Source organism: Colossoma macropomum, unplaced genomic scaffold (assembly GCF_904425465.1).
Source record: "Colossoma macropomum unplaced genomic scaffold, Colossoma_macropomum, whole genome shotgun sequence".
Classification (NCBI taxonomy): Eukaryota; Metazoa; Chordata; class Actinopteri; order Characiformes; family Serrasalmidae; genus Colossoma; species Colossoma macropomum.
This window is the reverse complement of record NW_023494800.1, coordinates 5953065-5968018: the sequence shown is the minus strand read 5'-3', so window position 1 is coordinate 5968018 and position 14954 is coordinate 5953065. Positions and strand designations below refer to the sequence as shown.

Sequence of the window (14954 nt, the reverse complement as noted above, 5' to 3'; positions counted from 1 at the left end):
GGCATTGGATTCCATTTGCCTATGAAAGGGGGTCTATGGTTATGGTAACGTTTAGAGACAAATGGGTGGAGCAGAGGTGGGAGGGGGGTGCCATGAGTGTGTTGTTACTCACTGTACTGTTGCACCGTAACCCCCCACCCTTCCCCTCCTGCTCCCCCAACCCCCACCCCCCCCCCAACAGCAAGCTGCATGCTTTCATCTGGGACTCTGCGGTGCTGGAGTTTGAAGCCTCGCAGAAGTGCGACCTGGTGACCACGGGAGAGCTGTTTTTCCGTTCGGGCTTTGGCATAGGCATGCGCAAGGACAGCCCCTGGAAACAGAATGTGTCCCTGGCTATTCTCAGGTCTGTCCCAGCCGAAGCAGCAATACTCTACGCTTATGTATCTTTCGTTTTCTTTGGGTTTTTTCGTTTTCTTAGATCTCATCATCCGAGACATTGCTCTTACTCATCTCTCTCTGTATCTCCCTTCTCCCACCCCCTGCTCTGATGTCTCTGTGTGTGTATGTGTGCTCTATGTGTGTGTGTGTGTGTGAGCGCGTGCGTTTGTGCTTGCGATCTTGTGGGAATGATCGTACCATCTGCCCGATGCTTTATAATAATGTTTGACTTCTCTCCTCGCTCCCCCCACACCCTGCAGTTCCCATGAGAATGGCTTCATGGAGGACCTGGATAAAACCTGGGTGAGATACCAGGAGTGTGACTCAAGGAGCAATGCCCCAGCCACACTCACCTTTGAGAATATGGCAGGTATGGTCCACTCTCGGGTGCAGATAGTCTAAAAGAGATTGGACAAAAACTGCAGTGGTAAGGTACTGTAGCCTTTTTTTGTCCAATACCTTTTTGTTGTTTCATTTTTTTTGATCACACTAATCTGTCTGAGTATTAAAGTTCATATCGAGAGGTCACATTTAACATCTGTCTGGTTTTGTGAGGCATATCGCTGCTGCTGAGACAAAACCAGTCTCCATTTTTGCCTTTTTTATTTGCACAGTTTGAAAATGGCAACTGCCGTTTACATTGTGTGAATGTTTCATGATGAACTGACTAATAATGGTCCAAAACATGCGGAATAAACACTTGTTACATTAACCTCCATTAAAAGTTAAGCATGTTTCTTCTGCTTTAAATTTACCATTTTGAAGATACAAGGACTTCATCTGAGCCCAGAAAGCCTCCCCTAAGGGTTGGACCCGAGTGTCCATCAGAGAACCTTGTGTTATTTCTTCAAGATGCCTAATGATTTCTTGCCTATCTCTCTCTTTTCCTCTGCCAGGTGTTTTCATGCTAGTCGCTGGAGGCATTGCAGCAGGGATCTTCCTCATCTTCATTGAGATCGCATATAAGCGCCACAAAGACGCCCGCAGGAAGCAGATGCAGCTAGCCTTTGCGGCCGTCAACGTCTGGAGGAAGAACCTGCAGGTAAGGAAGATCCTCCACGCGAGACGCGAGAAACTCCTCACAGACTTCAAAAAGGGGCTACTTATGAGAGCCTGGGTGTATTTACTTTGTGCCAAACTCTGCTGACTCTGCTGGCTGGTTTGGAGACGGCCAGTTGATGTCCTGGCTGTACTGCTGCTAATTTCTGGACCTTTATCAGGCCTAGAGATGAAACAGTCCCTGGGGTTGGTCCGGGACAGAGTAGTCAAGGTCAACTGGGTCCCTTTCTCTTGTCTGTCCCAACAGGACAATAAGGAGAGTTCTGGGAGTCAAGTTGCGGGCGCAGCTGGGACTCCATCTTTAGTACGTAATGCAGACTGCTCCATTTCGCTGCTATGTCATCCTTGCTCCGCGAACTGAGCTTTTTTTTTATTCCCTTTTAGTTTTTGATAAGCTAGTATAAAACCATGTAACTGAAAGCTGCAAAATCATGGCTATATTTAGGCTATGTTATTACTTCTAGTCCAAAAAGTACGATAGTTGTTTTAGTGCTTGCACATACAGTGGTGTCCAAAATGCCTCTATTTTGCATTCTATTATAATATAATACAAAGTGTTTCATGACAAATTCTATTATCAACATAACAATTTAAGTGAAAAGTTTAGAAATATTTACATGAATTTCAGAACTTCAAAGTATTTGCAGAACTTGCAAAAGCCTCTGATGGGCAGATCAAATCCACCTGAGAGTCATCTGAATACGAGCTTCAGTGGAAGGAAAAAACTCAGAACTATTCAATTTGAATAGTAAAACAACAACTAACAAATTTTAGAATTTGAAAATGAAGAGTCACGACAAGTTAAAAAAAAAAAAAATATATATATACATATATATATATATATATATATATATATATATATATATATATATATATATATATATATATTATTTTTTAACTTGTGATGATTTTTAATTTTTTTCCCAAATTCTAAAACTTGTTTGTTTTAAGTTTAAAAGAAAAGATCCAAGATTTTCAGTGTTGTCTCAGACTTTTGGACCCCACTGTATTAGAACATCAGCCTGAAGATAAGGTCATAAGCAGAATTTAAATGGAGTCCTTAGCGGTGCTAATAGCCTTAGTAAACCCCTGTCTCTTTATTAACAGCTCGAGCTAGCTTTAAAACAGTAGAGACAGACAGACAGAAACGCTTGTAGAATGCATGTGCATCAGTTCAAGAACTGCTGTGCTGAAAACCAGGGCAGAGATCTCAGAAGCTGTGTTCATAGCCAGGCCATGCTTCAGGCTAATCAGGCAAAAACAACTCAAGCTCCACCACCAGTTCTTGCTCAGGCTCTTGATTTGCCCTCGTGCCCGGTAGCTTCTGCTTTGAAGCGTTGCGAGACCTCCCCAGCAGGGCTGTGGGTTTTTGGGAGGGGGGGCGAGGGGCACTGTGAGACTGTGATGTCTGTGCGGAGGTGGGCCAGCCTCATGCTGGTGCTTTGTACACACTGACAAAAGGTCAGTGCCGCTGCTGTTGAATAGACAGCGGTGCCACAGAAAGGTAAGATCACAGTCTCTGGTCTGTGTCGGAAAATCAGTGTCTGCCATCTATTTTACACACAAACACCCATGTGTACACACCCGCCATGTATGTGTAACTGTTTTTGTGTATGTATGTTGGCGCACACAAAAGACGGTGCCATGTAGGCTCCTGCTAAGAAAGGAGAAAACGAACAGTGAAGGAGAGACTAGTTCATTGTGTAATTACTGTAGAGATCACGGTTGTGATTGTACTCTAATTGTAGTCCATGTTGTAATTGGATTAGGCGGAAATCCTCTCACAGCTAGCACTGGCTGCTCAGACTGTTCTCCAAGAAGTTCCTCAGGCCTCTCCGTTCTTAGCAGGATTTCTCACGTTTCTCAGGCATTTTTTGAGAGCTTGTGTGTCAGCCTATGACTGTATATGTTTCCTATATATGTGTGTGTGTGTGTGTGTTGTGTGTGTCAACATAAATGTCCATATGCAAATTCTACATTTTGCACAAGTACATCTTGCAATTACATGTACACAGTGCATCATAATTAAAGGGGAATTCCATCGATTTCTTACCATTTCTGTGTAGTTTGTTTGAGATGTAAACAAAGTCATTCAGATTGGTTTGATGTGAAATGCTCCACTGTAGAGAAACTTACCGATTTCTTTACAGTGGTGGTGATAGGAACCAGGGATGAACGCGAACATAGCCATTTTATTTACTATCCAAAACCACCAGAGAACCTCCAGGGGTCTTCTGAGGTTTTATATGTAATGTAAAATAGTGGAAAATCTGAAAACAATGCATTTTTTTTGAGGACTGTTTTGCCTTACAACTCCCTATATACCAAATACGGTTTTTAAAAAGGATTTAGACCAAAAGTTTATCACAAAACTATCCAAAAAACAACGTCTCAGGCATCAGGCATCGTATTCATAACCATGTCATAATACCTTTCTGTGAGGGAGCTTTTAGAGGCATTAAACACTTCAGACGTCTGGTTCCTATCACCACCACTGTGAGTAACTCTGACTCTACACTGCTATATTTGCGTTTTAGACATCACAACCTCTGGGTCTTAACACAGCCACTGTAAAGAAACCTGAGTCGGTACGTTTTCTAGAACAGAGCATTTCACACTGGCATACTGTGAATGACTTTGTTTACATCATTACCATTTATTCAGGCACAAATCTGGAAAAAATCAGTGGAATTCCTCTTTAAAGGAATTCACGTTACAGGTGTGTTGCACTTTTGAATAACCTGCCTAGATCTTCTTCACCCTGCACATTTCAGCTTTGACAGCTAGAGCAACAAAGATCCCTTGGCTTTTAAACAAAAGACACCTCAGAGCGCATGTGCAGTCAACGACACGTACTGCTGCAGAGTCTCTTAGTGGCTGTTTCTTGGAGCAGAAGTTATTCCGAAGTGCACTGCCTGAAGGGAATCGAAGACAACAAAAGAGACTAAACACAGTAATGTTAGAAAATGACATGAAATGTGAACTCGTACTCACCCAGCAGTGTGCTCTGTTGAGCTTGCAGCCCGTTGCACATGTTGTCTCAGTGTGGCAATGCTCTTCGTGGGTCTACGCATGCTAATGTACAGCTACGACTCCATGCTGCTTTATTCCTTGGCCCACAAACCCCTACACTAAACGGAGACTTAAAATGAAATAACGTTTTTTTTTTTTAGATAAGCTGTCTCATCAACGATGCTTTAGGGATTTAGCTAGTAAGGTCACCTCAAACCTGGATCCTGGTTCCCTTTTTCATTTTATCTAGAAGTCATTTTTATTTTTCCATATTTTTTTCCATATTTCTCAATCAGTTTTACTTGAATGAACACAGTTACAGTGATGTGCGTGTGTAGTTGCCATCACTGGCCTCTTGTTCATTCAATGCTAACTCATTCCAGTTCCATTCAACCAGTGCCTAAAAGGGTTGATTAAGGCTAGTCTTGTACTTAAATTGACTTGGAAAATGACCATTTGGTGCAGTTTAGTCCAAGACTAGACTACCATTACGTGACCAAAGCAATCATATTTGTAATTGGTAAAATCAAGGGCCAGGTGAGATTTCGGAGCCGTTGAGAAACCCAGCCATGTGGAACCACATTAACAGATGCTTTCCTAAGTGCAGCATTGATATAGGTCAACTATTATGCTTCTGTGTTATGTTTCTCTTGTTTGCTGCTACACAATTGCATGTACCCAGAAGAAATTCACACCACACTTACAAGCAAAGCTCCATAAACTTCCCCCGGTGTGTGGGGTGAATTTCCGTTATACCTGAAACAGAGTATAACGTTTCAAAGTGGTTTATATAGTTAATCATGTACTCTATACCCTCTGCTCTCTTGGCCTTTTATTGGTTGCTCTATTTCCCCCCTTAAAAGTGTTGTTTTGTATGTGATATTGAGATTTGCTTGGCTTCTTCAGTGTCATTATTTTCTCAGCAAGCTCATTTTTGCTCCCTCTGCTTTTGCTTATGGATCTTAAAGTCTTAACGATCTTAAAGCAAGTGGATATATATTCATTTATTTTTCTTTTCTCCTCCCCTATGCAGCCCTCTTCCTCTGTAGGGACTCAGGATGTAAGAATACCTTAATATGAGCTTTTCTCACACAAACACACTCAGTCTTGTGCTGTACCCTCGTGGCATAATGTAGAGGCCAGAGAGTAGCCGTGGGGCTCTTTGATGGATGGTGGGTGGGATGGGACAAAAGAGGCAAAAATCTTACATTGTACTTATATTGTAACTATATATGGTGGGTGGAATACGTCATGGGCAGGTTTCTATCTAGTGTGCACAATATAGAGGAGTCTATGATAATACACATGCAAAGAGTCATCATGTCATCTTGGGTAGAGGAAAGTGAGTTGGATAATAGTCAAAAACCTCTCAGACCTATACACACTGAAGTCACTGACCTAAGAACATGTTTCCATATAGCTTTCAGCCCTGAGCGAGGCCTTCTTAAGATCCTACTTCTCATTTGAGGAGGGCTTATCCAGTCTCCTCTCCGTATCTGTACAGTACATAGTGCATAGTTTGGGTTAATATAAGTCTATAGTCTTTGGGGAGGGGTTGGTTATAGCAGGCTAAAATGGTGTCACCCAGCCAGAGAACACGAATAATTATTCTACGTATATTTATTTTAGGATAGGAAAAGTGGTAGAGCAGAGTCCGACCCCAAAAAGAAACCCTCTTTTAGGTCCATCAGTACCACCCTGGCCTCCAGCATCAAGAGACGTAGGTCCTCCAAAGACACGGTAAGGAAGATTAAGGAATGGCATCTCCTACTCTTAGTCTATCACTCTTTCTAACACTCTAATCTCTCTAATTCTGTCTCTTTTTTTCTCCTCATCCTATTCTCTCTTTCCCTCTATTTTCCTCTGTCTTAAATGCCATCTCATGTCCGATCTGAGAGAGCTCCATCCCACTCGGGTTATCCTTTCCATTCCTACCCATGGCGTCTCAGCCATGGCCACGTGTCTGTCAGTCAGCCATTCGGTCGCCCATCCTGACCCCATCTGTAAGTTAGACCTTGCCCCTTACAAGAACAGCAGGAAGGATTTAGGACCCCACAGATCACACAGGACACAGCAAAAGGAGGGGGTGGGGTGGGAGTTGTTGGGAATAATGGTGCAATTTAAGTTCGAGGGTCACCATGTAGAAAGGGTGCGATCCAAGAGGAGGGGGGCAACGCAAGGCGCCTGATTCTTTTGGGCTGCTTCTCTCCCGTGTTGCTAGTACTGGATGTAGTGTTTCAGTGCATCGTCTTTTATTGGTGGGTGGTGGTCGTTTGGTGTTTGTGTGCGTGCGTTGAGTCTATCTTGCCTGATCTGGTTGAAGTGAACAGCCCCTGCATTATTTGTTTTGTATAAGGCATGCTTAAGTGTTGTGGCATTTGACCCTGATGTTATCATGCTGACTAACTTATTTATTCATTTATTTATTTATTCATGTATTTAAACATCACACCTTCTTTTTTCAGGCCTTGGAATATCTTTTTACCATCTACAGACTGTTCCCTTTTATGTTCTTCCAGATATCTGGACATCTTCTGCATAGCAGGCCTTAAGACTGACAAAACGTATCGCTGTAAAGATGGATAAGTTTTATTTCCCGGCTTGTTTTTGTGCAGAATAAATCTCCCATTCTGTCCGCAGCCGGGCCCTGGCCTCGGACTCAGCGAAGGCTCAGGGTGTCTTTCGTCATATTCCTTTTTCATTACCATTCTTTATCCTCCTTTTCCTTTTTGGAGAGATCTGCTCATCTGCACTGATCCAGTTAATTTACTAACAGCACAGATTGGAGTTTCCATGGTTACTTTCTCCTCCGATCGGTGGCAGTTGTGTCTTTGTCTCCTGTTCGTCACTCTGGGTGAAAAACGGTCGTAGACAAAGGCTTCCAGGTTCTTAGCAAGGCCTGCACAGGCTACTGGATATTCCGCTGAAAAAATCCGCACACTGTGTTTTTGCATTTTCCAGGGAGAACATCCACGTACGAGGAATCCCCAAAATATTTTGGATTTATTTACAAAACAGCAGTGTTTGTTTTGGTTCCCTTTCACTTTCTTTTGTGCACTCTCTATGTTTGATAACCACACTTGTTTTCAAGGTCTGGGCCCGTATTCATGAAGCTTCTCGGAATGGGAGAATCCGATCCTGTTAGTAAAGTCATAGTAGGAGAGAAATAAGAAAGGAATCTGATCCTAGATCTGCCCTCTTACTCTGATAAGCTTCAAGAATGCATGCCCTGATCTAAAGTTAAGCAGTATTCCTGTCATGATTAGCATACTTCCTAGAATTACTCTTGTGTTTGTTTTTCTTTGTTTTTTTTGACACTTTACACTGGTAGCACTTTACTGAAAGGCAGCATTCGTAAGGCTACCTTTCACCTACATAAGTCTTTTATGACAACTGATGTAGACCCACATATTTTTAAAGGCTTATTCCATCTTATGTCCATTTAGATGACATTTCACCTCAGCCAACGTCAATTCTGAGAATAGACTAATAATGTTGTATTGTATGTTTAAAGGTTGTCATTAAAGTCTTATATAGGCCTTATGTAGCCTTATGAATGCTTCCCTTCGGTAAAATATTGAAAAAAAAATATTTTCTTTTTTTCTTTCTGTTATCATGTTGATATGACTGTCATATCCAAATATTATGTATATATTTTCCTTGTATTAAGTGCTAATTTTAAGTTTCTGTTTCTATAGTCAAAATAAGAGTTGGTTTGAGTGCATATGTATGAGCGTGTTCGAGTACGTGTATGTGTAAACCTCGGGAGCCGTGGGATGGGGGGAGTAAAGGTGACTCACCAAGCTGGTGAAAAGGATGCATCCAAACAGGAGAAAGAAGAAACGAAACCATCCACAGCTGTTGATCATCAGTTTATTTTAATATCAGTGTTTCCTTTCTATATAAATGGATATATATGGACTTATGAGTGTCGATGTCCCCTACATACATGCCACACAGCTCCTCTCTTCCTCTGAAAGCATGCCACTTACCTGTCACACCGAAAACACAGACTGTGTTGTAGTTGTTGTAGTGAAGTAGAAGTAGAAGTAGAAGTAGCTGCACCTGTTTCGTGACTGTGATGGTGGTAGAAGTAGTGGTACTCTGTCTCTGTCTCTCTTGTTGACCACTGTCTCTCAGCAGGGGGCACTGTGGGCTTGATTCGGCGTGCCAACTGCAGGCCTCCTCAGAGAACGTACCGAGCACGTGTACTCATAGGGGTGCCAGACAGAAGCACTCCCATGATGCAGTGCCGGAAAACAGAACCCTCTCTATGGCATCGTCAGCAATATCGCTGGATAATATTCAGCAATATTATGACGATTATGAGCTCCTAACTTAAAAACAGCACTGCTTTAAATTTCCCTGATATGCTTAACTGTGCCACAGCTCTACAGTCATAGCGCAGTGCCTACTGAGCTATGAATAAGGACACGTTGTATTTAAGCATAAGATATTCATCACCGCAACATGCCAATTGCTTTGAGTCCACATAAATAAATTTCATTGGAGATTTCATTTGAATTTTTGTGAAGAGGTTATTTAATGAATGTCCTTTCTGGCCTTGCTGTATGTCGTCATCTGTACAGATTCAGCGTGTGAACCGATTGCATAGCACCAGCACCATCAGCTCTGAATGACATTGGAAAACAAAAAATCTGGTTCTTGTAGCTTCTCCAGCTTCACAAAAAAGCCAAAACCATGCTTTAGCTGCGCCCCGTTTTGCAATGGTAGGGCAGTATCACTAGCGGCAATATGTTGTAGATCCTATTTAAATGCTTACCCTGCAAAAAATAGTATCTTGTTAAGTGAAATGATCTTAAATCTAGTCAGTATATCCAATATTTCCCATTTTGAGATGGTTGTGCACTGATTACAAGATTATCTAGCTTTTTTTCTAGACATCTAGACATTATTTACTTCTTTTCGGTGGTTTTATCAAGTACAATTATCGCATTATACTGGCAATTCATTTTGCTGGTTTCTTAAAATGCCACCATAGTAAGATGAATTTACTTAATAAAATTACTTAAAATAAGTAAAAATGTCTAGAAATAAGTAATCTACAACCCTAGCAACCTACCTCTCAACTGGAGAAATATTAGATTTACTGATGATATTTAAGATAATTTTACTTGACAAGACACCATTTTTTGCAGTGTAAATGATCCTGACCATTGTAACATGGAGGCCATCACTATATAGCTTAACGTGTCCAAAATGAGCAAAAAAAATGTATTTACTGTGGCACATGACTGGGCATCTGCATGGAGTTGGGTGTTGTGCTAACCCATCACTGCAGATATCCACAAAAATAGGCACTTTCCCTGCGCACCCGCTCTAGAAAAGGTAGTGGAAATGGGGCCTCCAGTCTCAGGTCTGTTGAGATATGCGCAAATGGCATTTCTCATGCATATCTTAACCATGTAAGACATAACAATAACAATACATTGTGATATGATTGAGCAAATCATTAAATATTTGCGTGCTTGACCTATGAGTGACCTTTGTCACACAAACAGAATTTACACTGGAGACCCAGTTTCCTCCTCTTCGTATGTCTGGATGCCTCCTCAGGCAGTTAGAGGAGAAGCAGAGTTGAAACAAAACGTATTACAGATATTTAATTCAAGCCAAACTGGTGTAATACTTCATAAGCAAATACAGTTACACCAGTTTCTTAAGTAAAGTTGCTTAAATACTCCAAAAAAAGTGGAAAGCACCACTAAACTCGATGCTCTCAGCTGAGAGAGTGTTTAGAGTATTGACTAAAGTAATTTTGGATCATTTGATAGGCCTGCTGCCAAACTGCCTTTGGAGGTCAGACGAAGGCACGTCCACCCTGAGTTGAGGGGATAAGTGTAATAATCCCACTAATGGCCTATATCCTGTGTGTTTTCTGCCTGTCTCTGCATCTCTCTCTCTCTATCTCTCTCTATCTCTCTCTCTCTCTCTCTGCAGCAGTACCCACCCACAGATATCTCGGGCCAGCTCAACCTGTCCGACCCGTCGGTGAGCACTGTGGTGTGAGACAGAGACAGAGAGAGAGAGAGAGAGAGAGAGAGGGAGCACGAGAGGGCCGTGTCCACTTCTTACAGACAATAGGGGGGGACTGGAAATCGGGTGAGGGGCTTTTCCCCTTTTTGAACATTTGATGCCACTCAAGCTTCTGCACCTTTACAAAGAGACATGAGTGGATCTCCTAATCTTCTGTACTGGAACCTCTCCGGACTCAGATGGCGTTTATTTTACAGAAGCGGCAGAACGCTACATCGCACCGAAGTTCGTAGAACGCACCACTGCGCACATACACTAACACATGCACTCGCAAATATACGCTCAACCTGGGATACATGATCAGAGCTCATTTAATAATAGCAATGATTTGTTTATTCTTTTTGTATAGGTTAGTGTAGTGAGTATTAATTTGTTGCTGTATATATAATTTATCTCTCTGCAAAAAGAGACAAAACAGCCTATTACTATTCTCCAAGGTTTCTGTTTTATAAATAAGTTGTTCTAGATGTAAGGATACTTTTAAGGTTAAAGGGCCCATATCCAAGTCTACCATTCATTCACCAGTCCATTCAATCCATATGTGGAAAACTAAGCTGCAAAAACAGCCCATTTTGAATTCACTGTTTTTGTGATGCCATGAAATCAAGACGTTTGTGTATATCCACCCATTCAGGCTATAGTAGTTTAGTGCTGCCCAATCACATTAAGTTATAAGGAGTGTTTACTTCTTTTTGAATTAGGCAGCCAATCAGAACATAGATCATTCACATATGTCAGTCTTAAAGACACAGTAACAAAAAACAGCTTGATTCCAATGAGTAAGGAGAGCTTGGACAAGTGGTCATGTAGAAAGGAATGGTGACTTTTTGGCACATAAACATACGTGGACCTCTGTGGAAAACATACAATACAAGGAAAATGTGGGATATGGGCTCTTTAACACATTTACCTAGTTTATACTCTATATTTATCTTGCTTTCTGTTTGTTTTGAAGTCTTTGTCTATTTATTCTATGAAGCGACAGCAGCATACAAGAAAGCATGCGAATACTAGCTAAGTGCAAAATTAAGTTTAGTGCATTGTCAATAGTGTTAATACTGGAAATGCTATTTCTAATGATATTACAATACTTGTATGTGGCACTTTACAACATGCGACCTTATTTTACGTGTAATTGTTCTTTGTTTTGTACCATTTGTATCCCCTCAAAAGTCGTGACCTCCTTGACAGTTGGCCACCTGCATGTCAAAAGCATGTGCAACATCTCATCAGACACACAAAACTGACGTGCCCCCGCCGCAGTGGTTCCCTGTTCATTGGAAACTGAACTGAACTCACTGTTGATACTGAGCTGTTGGCCTAGTGAATTTCATAAAGTTATGAAGCTAAAAAAGTGAGACACTAACATCTGTTTGATACAGATAATGAATTATTTTATTTCAGAAATAGGATCATAACGTAATTCATCTTCGATGCAATCTCTACTTTAATCAAAAAGCTCAGACTTTTCTAAGTAGGACCCCCCCGCCTCTTCCTCTCTCTCTGTTGTTGAAGTTCTTGGTGCAGTCTTTCTCATCTTCAGTCTCTATGGGGTGCATCAAAGGGCCAGGTTTTTCATCCAATCAGCACTTGGTCTCTCATGCAAAACCGCCTCTGTGTTCTGAGGCCTTTTACGTGGGGAAAATCCAAGTGAGTCACTCTGAATTGCTCTGGTGCTGCAATCTTGTACACACCTCTTGGTTAGATGCAAAAACAGGCCGTTTCCCGCATTCTGGGGTTGAGAAACATTGACTCTGCTGCACAGCAAAAGGACAGCCTACAATAGACGAGCGTTTACTGACGCTCGCTGAAGAACTCCTACTGTAGAATACGTAACCAGCAGTCAGGAAGTGAATTACGTAATGTTGAAGCCCTGTGCACAGTCACACAGTTGCAACTGGTCAGATGATGATTTGAAAATCTTTATCTGAAGTTAATGTCATTGTTTAGCATGTCATATGTCAGTTTGTCATGACTGTAATGAAACACCCTTTTGGTGTCGGTTCTGGGCTTGAAAATGACTTTTTTCAACCGGATGTAGTTTTTATGACCATCCTGTCTGGCTGATGAGTGCATGCATGTTTTTAAGAGCTGTTTATTCAGATATTAAAGTCAAAGTCTGCATATCTGCAGCACCCACTATTGTATTTGCTTTCAGGGCTAATGCAGTATTTATGTAATGTTAGTAATGATGGGGAGTATTGGTGGTTGCTTTCTAATGAACTCATGATAAAGGAGTTTGCAGTTTACTAACAGTCCACTGACGTTGTGTAAATGATGTAAATAATAAGACTATTGACTCACTGTCATACTCACAAGCCATAATCTACTGCAAACACACGTAGAGTAAGCATTAGACTTATTTAAATGAGAATCACATCGATGGTTGCTTTTGAGTTTATTTTTCAAACGAACGAGGCAAAGTTTTTTTTTTTTTTTGTTTGAACTTAGATAACAATGCAGATCAGATTTCTATGTGCCAATAAAAATATGTGCTCATGTCAACTGCAGACCACAGACGATGGTACGTGTGTGCTGTCATTTATATGATCCCGTATTAATATAACCCTCCCAGTTCGGAGGCCTTTGGATACAATGCATAGTCAACAATCATAAAGAGTTTCCTGTTGATCCAAAGTTTTCCCGTCTGATTCATCATAACAAAATTCATAAAGTCATAATCAGATTTGACATTTTTTTTAAGTAAAATCTGAATGTAAAATCTCTATGTTACATATTTCACTATAGAGGAAATTCAATATTTGGCTGATATGTGAAATGTCAGGCTACTCCAGTACAAATGGCAATATTTCAGATGTCACTCTAACACAAAGCAGCACGATACAAACATGATTGATACTTACAAACTAATTTTTCTGTTTCCCTCTATGATGATTAACATCAGCTTTCTTCTTTCAGCATTTTACTGGCTACATAGTTTCACAACATTTGTGGATGTAGCATTCAAATCACTGGAATCACTTGTCATATTAATTGTTACTGTACAAAATAATAACACACAGTGTAGACTGAAATATTGTGAGCTAGACAGTAGAAGGTATGATAAGATATTCAGCATTTTAAGATTTTTGTGAACACCAAGAAGTAATATAATAAGGAACATTCTGCTATTATCTATTTATAATAATTTCTTTATAAGTTGGCTGAAGGTTTTTAAAGAATTTAATGTTCAATTTATTATAACTTCATTCTCAATGCAGCTTTCTCAGTCATTATGAAATCATCAAATTTAAATTAAAAACTTTTGAATGCTATTATACACCGATCAGCCATAACATTAAAACTACCTCGTCTCTTACCCTGTTCTTCGGTGGTCACGTCCCCCACAAGACCACCACAGAGTAGGTGTGATTTGGGTGGTGGCTCATTCTCAGCACTGCAGTGACACTGACGTGGTGGTGGTATGTTAGTCTGTGTTGCGCTGGTACGAGTGGATCAGACACAGCAGTGCTGCTGGAGTTTTTAAACACTGTCCACTCGCTGTCCACTCTGTTAGCCTTGTTGGTTAGTCCTTATAGATAATGGGTTAGTAACTTAACGCTGTAGATGTAAAGTCAGAAACAGTAGCTCATCTGTTCCTGCTCAGTTTCTGTTGGTCATCTTCTAGTCCTTCGTCAGCGCTTCCAGCTGCCCACAAGACGCTGTTGGCTGGATATTTTTGGTTGGTGGAACTATTCTCAGTCCAGTGAGGTGTTTAAAACTCCAGCAGTGCTGGAGTGACACCACTACAGTGCTGAGAAAGATCCCCCACCCAAATAGTACCTGCTCTGTGGTGGTCCTGTGGGCTTCCTGACCATAAAAGAACAGGGTTAAAGGGGGCAAACGGGGTATGCAGAGAAACAGATGGACTACAGTCTGTAACTGTACAAACAAATCTACAAAATGCATCAATATGATAAGTGGAGCTGATAAAATGGACAATGAGTGTAGAAACAAGACGGTGGTTTTAATGTTCTGGCTGATCAGTGTATATTAACGTTAGATGGATGGCATCGATCAGAATAAACGGTCACAAGCTGACATTAGGGTTTAGTTGGGGCCACTTTAGTTAGACGGATTAAATCATTTACATTAGTTGTATAAATATGACAGAAATAAGGAAAATAATATAAACATAACATTACAAATAAGAGAGATTAGGTGGTCCTCACGAAACAACGGAGCCCTGCGGCAGCAGTGTTTTTGTTTTCCTCCAGTGGGGGGGGCGTGGCCTGTTTATGCGTCTCCATGGTAGCTGCGGAACGTGACGCTGCGCTTGGATTACTCGGCAGCTCGTACTCGCCAGAGCGAGAGTGAGTGTGGACTACGAACCAATCATAGCTCAGAAATGCGACAGTATTGGCCAATCCCAGCGCAGGAAGGCGGGGCTTGTCGGAATACGGGTGGGGGGTAAACAAAACGACTCTTCCACCTGTTTCGCGCACAGA

General features: G+C 41.3%; 1 protein-coding gene across 6 annotated transcripts in view; it reads left to right on the top strand.

Annotated features, from left to right (window-relative positions):
- Positions 1 to 13137, top strand: part of grin1a (glutamate receptor, ionotropic, N-methyl D-aspartate 1a) — a 52655-nt gene extending 39518 nt beyond the window's left edge. For 3 of the 6 annotated variants that reach the window (XM_036588025.1, XM_036588024.1, XM_036588023.1), the window contains 7 exons: positions 182 to 343; positions 639 to 748; positions 1275 to 1420; positions 1685 to 1741; positions 5483 to 5509; positions 6079 to 6189; positions 10411 to 13137. In XM_036588025.1, the coding sequence (XP_036443918.1) occupies positions 182 to 343; positions 639 to 748; positions 1275 to 1420; positions 1685 to 1741; positions 5483 to 5509; positions 6079 to 6189; positions 10411 to 10479 (682 nt within the window). In that variant the 3' untranslated portion in view covers positions 10480 to 13137. The remainder of the gene's footprint in view (positions 1 to 181; positions 344 to 638; positions 749 to 1274; positions 1421 to 1684; positions 1742 to 5482; positions 5510 to 6078; positions 6190 to 10410) is intronic. The other 3 variants (XM_036588027.1, XM_036588026.1, XM_036588028.1) reach the window with 1 other exon arrangement.
- The last annotated feature ends 1817 nt before the right edge of the window (positions 13138 to 14954 follow it).